The following is an 11912-nucleotide window of genomic DNA, read 5'->3' on the forward strand; positions in this document are numbered from 1 at the left end:
GACTTACTAGTATTTCTGTGTACAGACTTAAAAAAATACAATGAAGATAGTCATCATAAGTGCAACCAAAATGAATGGGAGCTTTGTTGAGGAGAGTAAAATTATTTGTGTGGGTATTTTGAAGGCTTATATATCACATTGTGAAAAGGTAAATGGGATGTTCAAAAGTGAAGGGATTCAATCTTCAAAGTTGTCACATGGGGTGACCACTACCCTCATTCACTTAAGTGTTGTGTGTGCTCTGCTCCCATGAATAAAATGGGCTGAATGTTCTTAATAGGACGGGGCTGATCATAAACTGAATATTAGTATGTTACTTGAACGAAGCGGGAGGGCTCATGGTATTTTTTTCCCCATTATTTTTCCTGTAACATATTATCAAGTTTGGAGGATTGTTTTTAAATTACATTATTTAGACCTGTTTATCATCTCCAGAACGTGCAGGTGTTTGACACTGGCATATCAGGTTTATCTGATCTTTTTGAAAACATGTCACCTTCTTTCACGACATGTTGTTATAGAAGCATACCTTGATGGATTACGTGTTTGAGTCTTGTCTACTCTGATCCTGTTCAGTGCACAGAATGATGTCATGTTTGCTGACACGTAGAATTGGTTGAAAGATTTGAAATTTGCAGAGGCAGAAGTCCAAGGCTTTAGTAACAGATTCTCTTGATTCCAAATCTGAATGTGACCAATATGACCTTGTGAGCTTAGAAATTTGGGGTGATCTTTAAAACTGGTATGTTTTCATATATCCCTTGCTTATGCACAAGAAAAGCAGGTCAATGCTAGCAATTCCAATCCCATTCTTCTGTGGTTGTGTCAATCACATTTGCTGAATGCTTTTATTATCATGTTGTTACACCAAAGCAATGCCAGCAGTACCATATTTTAGTGATTCAATTTGGGTTGTGCATCCAGTGCAGCTCAAATTGGGATGAAGGTTGCATTATCTTATCAAACATTTTCTTATCACAGATACTGTGGCAAGATTTTCCCGAGATCTGCAAACCTAACACGCCACCTCAGGACGCACACTGGAGAGCAGCCCTATAGGTACTGCAACCCCTTATCCCATCTGTGGCTTGGTGAAGTGAATAAAGCAAGGGAATGAGTGTTTGATAGCCTTGCTCAGCCAGCTTTGGTGCTTGCTCCTTAGCATTGATGACCCACCATTGTGTTTGGGTCTTAAACAGGGCTTTTTTCATTCAGTGCTGATACTCACTATTGGAGCTGTGGAGCTGGGGAAGGGTCTTGGTCCTACTTATTGAAATTCTTTTGGCTTAGGCAGCTGCTCAGGCACTATCTGCAAATCCTGCCTTTGCCTCATGGGATAGCTGGCACTTTGGAACCAGAATGATTGAAGTGATTTTCAGTAGGGCTTATGGTCATATTTTCCCTTGCAAAAAAAAAATTTCTTTGTAGGAGCTTTGTGGTATTATTTACAGCCTAAAGTTGGGTGTTTTGTCAATCAGCTGATTTCTGGAAGGTCTCAGTTGTAAAGGCGTTACTGTATTTATTTGTTTCCTGCCTCATCTGGATACTTGATGAGGTCTGCCTAACTGAAACCCACGTAATTCTACTTTCTTGTTGATAGAAGTATGTATGTGATATTGTGTGTTTAGGACAGTCACAGGCAGAAATGTGTGAAGAGAAGCGTCACCTTATTGAAAATGAAAGGCTAATTTAAATCAACTGGAAAGAAGCCAGTTCATGTTCCAGTAAAACAGATGCACCAATTTCTGCATTTTATGAGCTGCAAAGAGCAGAGTAAGCTCATTGTTTGTGAGGAAACGATGTCTTTTGCCTCTAGTCTCTTTGGGAAATGAGATTCACATCGAATTTTACTGAAGGAAGGTCTTGATGCATGTTATACCTGTCCACTGCATAAAAGCCACAAGCAATTACTAGCCTAATGGACGATTTCAGCACTAAAAAACCCCTGACATCACTGACAAGCGTAAGAGAAGCATGGGAGAAGTAGAAGATTGCAAAACTAAAGTGATGAAGACTGTTGGCTGGTTGCCAGCCAGAGAATTTGGAATAGTTATAGTATGACTTAGTAATGACTTAAAGAGCAATACAGTAAAGGCTTTAGGGACTCCAAATCGCTACAGAGTATGAAAATTGATGCCTCTGGTACCAGAGTGATAGACTAAACTACTCACATTGGCACAATATTAAAGGTTGGGATTGTTTATTGCTGTTTTTTGCAAGATAACCAAATTTCCTCTGGGATTAGCAATCAAGCAAGCTAATTCCTCAAGAAAAGATTTAATCACACAGTATAATTTAGAATAGGGAAAAAAATAGCCCTTTTTACCTTATTTGAGCATTAGTAGAGATCTGTTTCATGTTTTTTCCAAAAGTGTGTAATTGTATTGTATTGGCAGAACATGAAACAATAGTTATTGCTCTACTGTTTTCAAACTTCCCCACTTTGCATGCAACAGTTTCAAAAACATGGGAATCAATTACCCTAGCTAATTTGATGCCATTAACTCTGAAATATTATGCTTATTCCTAAAGACAGTACTTAAAATGTAAAACCTAATGTGAATTAAAGCTAAAAACCCCACCATAGAAGTGATATTTCCATTCCAAGAGCACAGCTCTCCAGTTATTCAGCCAAAACTTGTCTGGATTTCAGGGAGGGTTTTGCCTTAGTAAGGACCAAGGAACTGCAGTTGGGTACTGAGGCTGAGTCCAGAAGGTGCTTCATGTCTCTTATGTCAAACCTTACATTTCCAGACACTAACAAATCCTTTTCTACCCACTTGTTTTGTTTTCTTGGGTTTTTTTTTAGATGCAAATACTGTGACAGATCCTTTAGCATATCTTCTAACCTGCAAAGACATGTCCGTAACATCCACAATAAAGAGAAGCCATTCAAATGTCACTTGTGTGACAGGTGTTTTGGTCAACAAACCAATCTTGACAGACATCTAAAAAAGCACGAGAATGGGAACATGTCTGGTATGTATGCCTTTTCCCTCCCCAGCGTGCCCTACCAACCGCCAGTGTTCATATACAGGGACTGCATGTTCACTTTCAATGCTACTGAGTGTCAATAGGCACACGTTGCTCTGTGCAGTCTGCTCCAATGAGTGGGTGTTTGGAAAATATGTAAGTGCCTAAGCTCTGCTGACATTTAAAGTGCTTTGAAAATCCCAGTATAAACTCTACTTTTGTATAACTTAATACCACTGGATGATGTCTTTTCTTTTGGTTTTAATTAAGCCAACCGTAGCATTTTGAGAACAGACTGGGAAAATTGATTTAATCCCACCTCTGCAGTCACTTGGCTCTCAATAGGAGTCCTCGATTTGGAGTCTCAGAGGGTACTCTAAAAGATTTTCTTGGCACGTTCTAAAATATTCCCACTGTCAGGAGCTGAAAAGCGCTAGCTATTATGGAGGTAATGGTGTCTCCCAAGCCTCAAAGCAAATTGGTCACTGAACAGCAGCAGCAAAAGCAGTGGCAGGTAGTGGGTATCATTGGTCTGGTTTAGGTATCTGCAGGGTTTAATGAAAATCCTGTCTGTAGTCTTTTAAGTATATACTTTACACCTCTGGAAATAACCAGATATATGAAGTGAATGCATAGCTGTCTTTCCCTGATGCTCAAAGACATCTGTCACTGGTCTGTCAGTGCTAATGAACCTGGGTGATTACATCAGTGGCTGTTCCAAATCTGCATAACTGTAGCTAATAAAAAGAAATTTGTTTGCTCCGTTCAGCCATTGGTCTAACGAAGTTATTGACTGACAGTCTTGGAGTCACAAGGGATCAAGAGGGAGATATTGAAATAGATACTTGGCAAAAGTGATTATGGACCATGGAAATGGCACCCAGCATGCAAGCAGTCTTTTTGGCTGTAAACCACCTTTGCCCATCACTTCCTTTCTAATTACCAGTTTTATGGCCAAAAGCTGATAGATCACTATGACCAACCTTTTTTCTGGCTCTTGCCCATTTTAACCATCCTTTCAATTTCAATTTGACATAAATGTTTAGACACAGAAAATGTAAAAGACCAGCAATAGAAGTCCTCTATTTTGCTTTAAGGTACTGCAACATCTTCACCTCACTCAGAACTGGAAAGCACAGGAGCAATCCTAGATGACAAGGAAGACTCTTACTTCACAGAAATTAGGAATTTTATTGGAAACAGCAACCACAATAATCAGTCCCCCCTAAACTCAGAGGAGAGGTAAGTTGCATTGGATCTGCATTCAAAAGGTGCAACTTTTCAGGTTTGCTGACTGATTTTTCACTTTTGATAATGTCTGGAGACAGAGATACTTCAGTAATCTGGTTGCTTCAGTGTTCCCCTTGCTGTATTATGAAAAGAAGCATGTTGATTCCCTCCCCATCGTGCATGACCATATTGCCAGTGGCAGATGTTGGAAAGAAGGTTCCATCTATGAACACATTCCTCCTTGTATCAGAAACTCTCAGTTTCCAGTTCCCATCATTGACTTAAATCTGTTGAAAAATGACCTCATTTTACATTCAAGGGAATTGTGCATCCTCTGGCTAAGTGTAGAGAGCCTTAAGATTTAAATGCAATTTAGATGTGTAATTAATAAAGTAGACTAAGCTAAATTCTTGGATCAAATGAAAGATTGTAACTAAAAGTCCTTTCCTGTAAGTAACTCAATCCCAAGAAAGATGCTGACCAGCAAAACACCCATGAGGCTGTGGGTAGATGTTGGTAGTCCACCTGTACGCCAGGATGTGAAAGACTTTTTCCTACTAAGATTTATTAGGTATATGGGTGTTTCAGTTCTTCTGAACTAACAGAAGAGAGACCACTTCTAAATATTATCAGCTAATAAAAGTACAACCAAGCAGAAAAGGCTGTAGCAGGGATATGCATGTCAGCTATACATATTTTTTTGAGATTGGCATTGCATTATGCATTATTTATACCTTTGCATTGGCATTACGTTATCAGCATCAAAAAATTCTTGCTGTTGGTGACAAACTTCACTGTCTTCTCAATTTCCAGATGCCTTGTGAAGGGATAAAAATGGTGGATATAACATAATTTCCACAAAAGTATTGGATTAAGTGATTACATGCATATTCAGATTTCATTCCATCTTGATTGGCAATGAGGGTTTGGGATTTTTGCGTTGCACATCTGGTCTCAACATGTCCTCTGACAGGAAGTCAGAAAAGTGGAAAGGTTGCTGGGTTGTGCAGTGTTTCCTTTCTAAATTTGGCACTTCAGACTGCTCTTGACAGATATTTTATCCCTAGCAAATTGCTGCATTTGAAAACATAATTAGAGAATCTGTTTTCTTAATCACATGGCTTTTGTTACTTTGGTTGTAGTCCATCTCCCTTTCATTTCTAGCAGCCTCAATTGAGCATAACAAGCAAGTTGGCAGCCCAGACCGTGCTCAACAATTTCTTATTTCTGCCTATTTAACTAGAAGATGATAAAGAGATATTGCTCTGATTATCTTAGAGGGGGTGGCTGCTTCAGCTGTCCCAACTCTGCAGAGCCTCATTTTTTTTGATACTGTGATATAAACAGACCATTCCCTCGCTTTTTTCAAATTATTATTATTTTTAATGACTGATGGAATTTGCTTGGAAAATAGATGAAACTCCATTATTTTTAGCAAAACGATACTATTGTTGTATAGGAAACCAACTGTCACTTGTGTATGCTCCAGAGGAAGGTATATCTGTTACAACAGCAAGTCAAATGTTAAATTCTAAATACACTTCTAGGGCTCATCCTTGTCTTGCCAGACTTTTGGTTATATTCCATATTGTCCCACACAGTTTGAAGCACATGGAGTCTAAAGCAAACTCTGGGTGGACAATACAGTTTCCATTTTTATAACTGTATTCCTGGAAGAGTAAGGACCTTTTGCACAATGAGAACAATAGATGAATCAAGGCCTGTGTGCTACATAACGAGCAGACACACTGGTAGCTTGAATTTGTGTGGCTCCACTGAGTGCTGCCCTTCTACACCGCTGGTACTTCTGGCCGTGCATTTGTTGACGCAGCAGTGGTGCTGAGCTTCTTTGGCTCTCATTTAATACAGCGGACATGATGCAGCTCCGAATGCTTAGAATCCTACGAGGTTGAGGCCTTTAGCAAACGAGCCCCTACTTCAGCATGGGTATTATGTCCCTGATAAAATCCCGTAGGAAGTAGTTAAGAGAAGTCATTGTCTGAAAGCAAAGGACAACGTAATAACAGCAAGTAGACCAAATGGTTTTCCATGTGTGTATTGCTATAATTACTCATTTAATAGGAAGAAATACACTTGAAATGTTATGCGACCTTTCTTTTCATTACTTCTTACCCTTCAAATCAGTCAATAATGTAGTTCAGTGTGGAGGCAATATTGTGGGCTCCTCTTCAGGTCTTTAGCTGAAGTCACTTCGGTTCCCATGTTTGTAATCCATATGTTCAGTGAAGTAGTATGGCTTCCAAATGGGTGGTAGTGTGCAAAATTAATTATGCGTGTAATTCTGACTTTAAAACTCTGAATGCAGTATTGGATGTCATTTTTGAAAATGCCAGATCTGATTTTCAGAGTTTCTTGGCCCCTACAGCTTCTGCTAAAAGGCAGTGAGTTGTTTTGCACAGGCTACATATATGATTGGAAACATGAGATGAAATAATGCATGAGAAAATTTGGAATGGATATCTGAACATACCTCCACTTGAACAGTAGTTTTAGCAGGATAACTGGAAAATACCATGCTCATGGTACTGTAATGTCCCACTGATTTTTCAGTAGAAATGTCGTCAATTTTCTGCCCAAACATCTGAAGCTAAACAAGATACAAAATCCAGAAATCCCTTTATTCTACTGGGACAGATCATTTTGACATCTGTCTCTGACAATCTGCTGGTGAGGAGCTTTTGTAACTGATTTGTGATTATTACTGGGGTTTCTTTTGGTATTTTCAGAATGAATGGCAGCCACCTTAAGGATGAAAAAGCCATGGTAGCCAGCCAGAACTCGGATTTGCTGGATGATGAAGAAGCAGAAGATGAAGTAATGATGGACGAAGAAGACGAAGAGAGTGAAATTGCAGGGAAAGCAGTCAAAGAGCCTGTTACGAGTGACATACATGAGGGGACTCCAGAGGAGGATTACGAGGAAACAAGTACTTTGGACATGAACTGCAAAGCTTCCCCTGGCAGGTTGGTTTCTTCCGAGTATTGGCATGCCCAATATGTGGAATAAAAACAATAAACCATACAAGAGTGCCAGCGCCAAGCTGCATGCCGTGGGAACCTGTCCGAAGTAGCCAGCTTCCCAGTTACGATAGCAACATGTGTCTGTGTTTGGGTCAATACCAGCTCTGTTTTCAGTCTCTTCATGCAATATGTAGCCCTTCAGAGAAAAAATAACTGCTCAGGGAGCTATTGTCATGTTCTGAGTGAGACAGGAAATGTTCATGGGAGAGACGTTATCTGCTCCATAAACCGACCTGGACCTCCCATAATGGTTATGTGAAATGCTGTGGATACACCAGAAGAGAGACAGCCTCTCCCTCCCCTGCTCCCACTGCCCACCCTCTCCTCTTTATAAAATAAAGGGAAATTTCTTTTATTTCAAGATCAGAGTTCTGCAGGGCAAGGTGGCTTATGAATATAAAAAAAGGGGGAAATTCCCCAAATACATAAATCTGAGAGGATGAGGGAATGCAGAGAGGATCATTTAATTGATGCTAAAACCTCCATGGTGTTTTTGTAGGTATAAAGAGGAGGAGTATAATAATACTGGACTTTCGGCTTTGGACCACATAAGACACTTCACAGATAGCCTCAAAATGAGGAAAATGGAAGAAAATCAATATAGTGACGCTGAATTGGCAGCTTTCAATACTCCCCAGCTGCCAGAAGACCTAAAACAACCCTTGTACAGGAAATCCAAGTCCCAGGTAAAAGCTTAACTCAGTTAAAATGTTACTGTCACCAAATACCTGAAGGATTAAACTGTTAGTGTGTGGCAGTCAAGGTTGTTTCAGCTTCGTCAGACAGGGCTGCGCTCTGCACCCGCAATCCTCAGCCTGCCCCGACCCCTTCCTGTGCTCCCATTGCATCTGGGAGACCTGGCGGGTGCTTTGGTCCCTGATAATGGAAGGATTTCTTTCTTTTTGGCTATTTTTGGTCCTACCTGCCATCCGCAGAAATACCATAAGAAATACTCTCACTCTGCTTTCAGACAGCTGGTGTGGTCACACTAATGCTGTGACATGTAGCTGCTGCCTTGCAGGGATTTGACATGATCTGGCTGGCTTGGCTTTTTTGTACTTGTTATTATAGTCTGTTGGATGTTACTGCCTCTTGGTCTTCAGCATGTTTTTCATACAGCAATAGGCAGGCTGATATCCTAGTGCTAGTTCTTGATTATTTTTTTTTTGACACATTCATTAAAATGGGTCTTTTTAGCCCCTTTTTAAAAAAAAAAAAAAAAAATCCATCTTAAAAACTGCAGAATATGCTTGTAGAAAAGGTCAGCGCTGGAGACTGTAGTATTTGGTGAAATACAGGACCAGCCAAGGGATAATGTGATTCCTCAGGCTCTTGAAAAGAGGCTTCTGTGCCAAGAATCTGAAGGCAAAGGAGACTCTGAGACCTTGTCTACTATCAAAGGTTTCTCAGAGCCTTGAGAAGCCAGATGAAAGCAGAAATTATTATTACTATTAGTGAGTCAAAAGTGTCAGTGAAAAGGTTGACAGTGGTTTTACCTAACACGTTTTGATTTTTAAAAAAAATAAGTTGAGAATAGCAGTTGTGGCCTAAATGATGCCTGAACTGTGTAGGATGGCATGGGTCCAAGCTCAGATCCGTGCTGGGGAACCATAACCTATTTGTCCTTTTCCCATCCAGGCGTATGCGATGATGCTCTCTCTCTCTGACAAGGACTCCCTTCATTCTGCATCCCACAATTCTCCCAATATGTGGCACACTATGGCAAGAGCTGCTGCAGAATCCGGCGCCATTCAGTCCATCAGTCACGTATGACATTGTGAAGTCTTACCAAGAATGGGACCAAGTCCAAACCAGTAGCATGGCTCTTTCATATATGACTGTTTAAAAGACTGCTGAGCAGAATGCCTTATAAATCTGCAGGGTCACTCATTTAAAGTCCGGTGACCTTAAACGGAATAATTTTAAAAAGAAAGAAACTATTTATTCTCAATATTTTGTTTTGCACAGCAAAGGCAGCTGCTGACTTCTGGAGGATCAATGCGACTTAACAAATATAAAAGTTTCTGTGGATTATGTAAACTGGCACCGGGAAAAAGTGTCTTCCAGTTCACCCGGCTTTGAGGGGCAGGGGCAAAAGGGTTAAGACTGCATTGATACACACATGGGCACTCCTTTAATGTAGGAACTGAATTGATTTTCTTTTTGTATAAGATAGTTTGACACAGGATTGGGAACAGTTGCTTTCATGTACAAATCTCTTCATTAAAGCTTTATGCATTTTAGCCCTTCAAAGAAAGAAAATAGTTCTATCAAATGCACACTATCCATCGTAAATGTAGAAAGAATTAACAGGGAATATTTTGTTCTCTCCGTGATTCTTTTGCCTTCTCAACTGCATTGTTAAAAAAAAGGAAAAAACAAGAAAAAAAAAAATGAACTCTGAGAAACAATACATAAGAGGCTTGTGTATATTGTAAACTATGAATGTTCACTACTCCAAGAAGCTAAATCATCCAGATAATTCTGTGAAAGCACTGCGTTCATCGACAGCACCACTAGTTCAAATCATTGTAAGGAGATTTTAATTTTCGACAATCATGTCACTATTTTGTTGTTTCCTTTCTCCCCTACCCTCTAATTTCTTCTTTGTGTTGTGTGTACCATGTATTTATTTGCTGGCAAACGATTGTTTGTTGATTTAAAATAGCACTGTTCCTGTAACAAACAGCACTGCTCCAGTCCCCCACTGCGTTACGATGTAAGGCACCCATGTACTTCAAAATGAGTGAGGTGAACTGATCTGTGTATATGGGAGTGCAAAACAGTGTTTGAAATTTTCTTACATTCCTCTTTTATTTTATTTTTGCCTTTTAATGAACTAAATAACTGATAGATGCAACTTAGGGTTGGTTTGTTGGTTTGTTTTCGTTTTTTTTTTTTGTAATACAGTAAATTGATTCGATTGTATAAACAGTTATGATTTCTTCATGAAAGCATGATTCTTCTGATTAAAAAACTGTACCCAATATTTTAAGCTGTTTGTCTGCGAACTTGTGTGATGTTATTATGTTCATGTTAATCCTATTTGTAAGATGAAGTGTTCCAAATTTATGTTTAAAAAAAAAATAAATAATGGAAGGTATTCAGTTATTTTGGGGGTTTTTTTTGGCCTTTAGTGAGGGACCAGATTTATTTTTCCTTTTGTTTATAATCTCATTTTGAAATAATCGGCAAGTTGAGGTACTTTCTTTAAATGCTTTGTACAATGTAACTGTTACGCATTTCAGTACATTACTATGAGAGGATCAACTTAAGAAAAAATAATAAAGGACTACAAAACTGAAGGGATCTTTTTTCTTTTTGTCTTGTTTTTGTCTGGGTCAGGGAAAATTGACGTAATTTGTCTGCAGTCTGGGAAACAAAGGCTGTGTCTGTTGGGTCATAAGGATAAGGGTAACCAGAGGATGGGGCATTGCAAAGCATCTTGGGCTCATTCACACCATTGGGGGTTTTTAGATCAGTCTTTTAAGTTTTAAAACTACCTTGGAAAAGAGAAATATATAACTCATTTTACAGGAAGGATTGGTGCACCTTCAAACACTGTTGTAGAGCCTTGAGCTTGGGCTGGTGACACAAAAACCTCCACCTGCTGTTCATGAGGATGACGTTGGGAAGCATCTTGCTAACAGCAAAACTTTGACTCACCAGAATGATGAAAGTCCATAGCTGAGAAGCTAAATGGGCCTCCAACTGCATGAAATGAGCCTCTAGAGTCTTCTTCTAACAGAAAATTTAGTTTGAGTCTTCTATTTGAAATTGGGTCCAAAGACCAGGTTCTTCTGGGCCTGCAGAGTGGTGGGAGGTGGGATATCCAGGAGGAGCCAGCACTGGCCCAGGTGATGAACATTTTACTGCACTTCCTATCAGCAGAGATGGAAGAGCTGAGACTGCTCCAAAGGAGACCCTGGGGAAGTCCCTGCCTGCTGCTGTGGGCCAGACTTGGTCTTTGCAGCTACTGCATGGAATTGTCCTTCAAGTTTAAGTGACTCAAAAGAGTGAATATGACACCCTGTGAAGTCTTTCTTTTTTTTTTTTTATTTCCAGACGCTAGGGAGCTGGTGTGAGCAGCAATGAAGGAGCACAGTGCCAGTGCTGGCTATCAGTAACCCAGGGCAGTTAGTAACAAACTGCATATTAAATCCAGCACTGTCCCTATGGGAAAGACACATTTAGGGAATATGATTTGCAGGAGGTTTGGTTAAATCTGGCTCTACTGAAAGGCAAAAGTACCTCCAAAGAGGGAAGCCTTGTCTCCAAGCCAAAGGCAAGGGGTGCTCCTCTCTCAGTCTGTTTCATTACATAAAGAATCATAGAATCATAGAGTGGTTAGGGTTGGAAAGTACCTTAAGATCATCTAGTTCCAGCTCCCCTGCCGTGAGCAGGGACATCTCACACTAAACCATGTCACCCAAGGCCTCGTCCAACCTTGTCTTGACCACTGCCAGGGATGGAGCATTCACAACCTCCCTGGGCAACCTATTCCAGTGCCTCACCACCCTAACAGGAATTTCCTCCTTATATCCAATCTAAACTTCCACTGTTTAAGTTTTAACCCATTACCCCTTGTCCTGTCACTACAGTCCCTAATGAGGAGTCCCTCTCCAGCATCCCTGTAGGCCCCCTTCAGATACTGGAAGGCTGCTATGA

The 11912-nt window shown here is 40.1% G+C and overlaps 1 protein-coding gene across 8 annotated transcripts in view; it reads left to right on the forward strand.

Moving 5' to 3' along the window:
• The window catches only part of MECOM (MDS1 and EVI1 complex locus), a 342326-nt gene extending 331777 nt beyond the window's left edge, over window positions 1–10549 (forward strand). For all 8 annotated transcript variants that reach the window (XM_061452588.1, XM_061452589.1, XM_061452590.1 and 5 more), the window contains 6 exons: window positions 982–1059; window positions 2810–2979; window positions 4071–4215; window positions 6951–7187; window positions 7744–7930; window positions 8883–10549. In XM_061452588.1, coding sequence (XP_061308572.1) covers window positions 982–1059; window positions 2810–2979; window positions 4071–4215; window positions 6951–7187; window positions 7744–7930; window positions 8883–9017 — 952 coding nt within the window. In that variant the 3' untranslated portion in view covers window positions 9018–10549. The remainder of the gene's footprint in view (window positions 1–981; window positions 1060–2809; window positions 2980–4070; window positions 4216–6950; window positions 7188–7743; window positions 7931–8882) is intronic.
• Window positions 10550–11912: the final 1363 nt, after the last annotated feature.

Source organism: Pezoporus flaviventris, unplaced genomic scaffold, assembly GCF_033815535.1.
Source record: "Pezoporus flaviventris isolate CSIRO_AGI_PZ_B2104156 unplaced genomic scaffold, CSIRO_AGI_Pfla_v1 ptg000013l, whole genome shotgun sequence".
In the NCBI taxonomy this organism is placed as follows: Eukaryota; Metazoa; Chordata; class Aves; order Psittaciformes; family Psittacidae; genus Pezoporus; species Pezoporus flaviventris.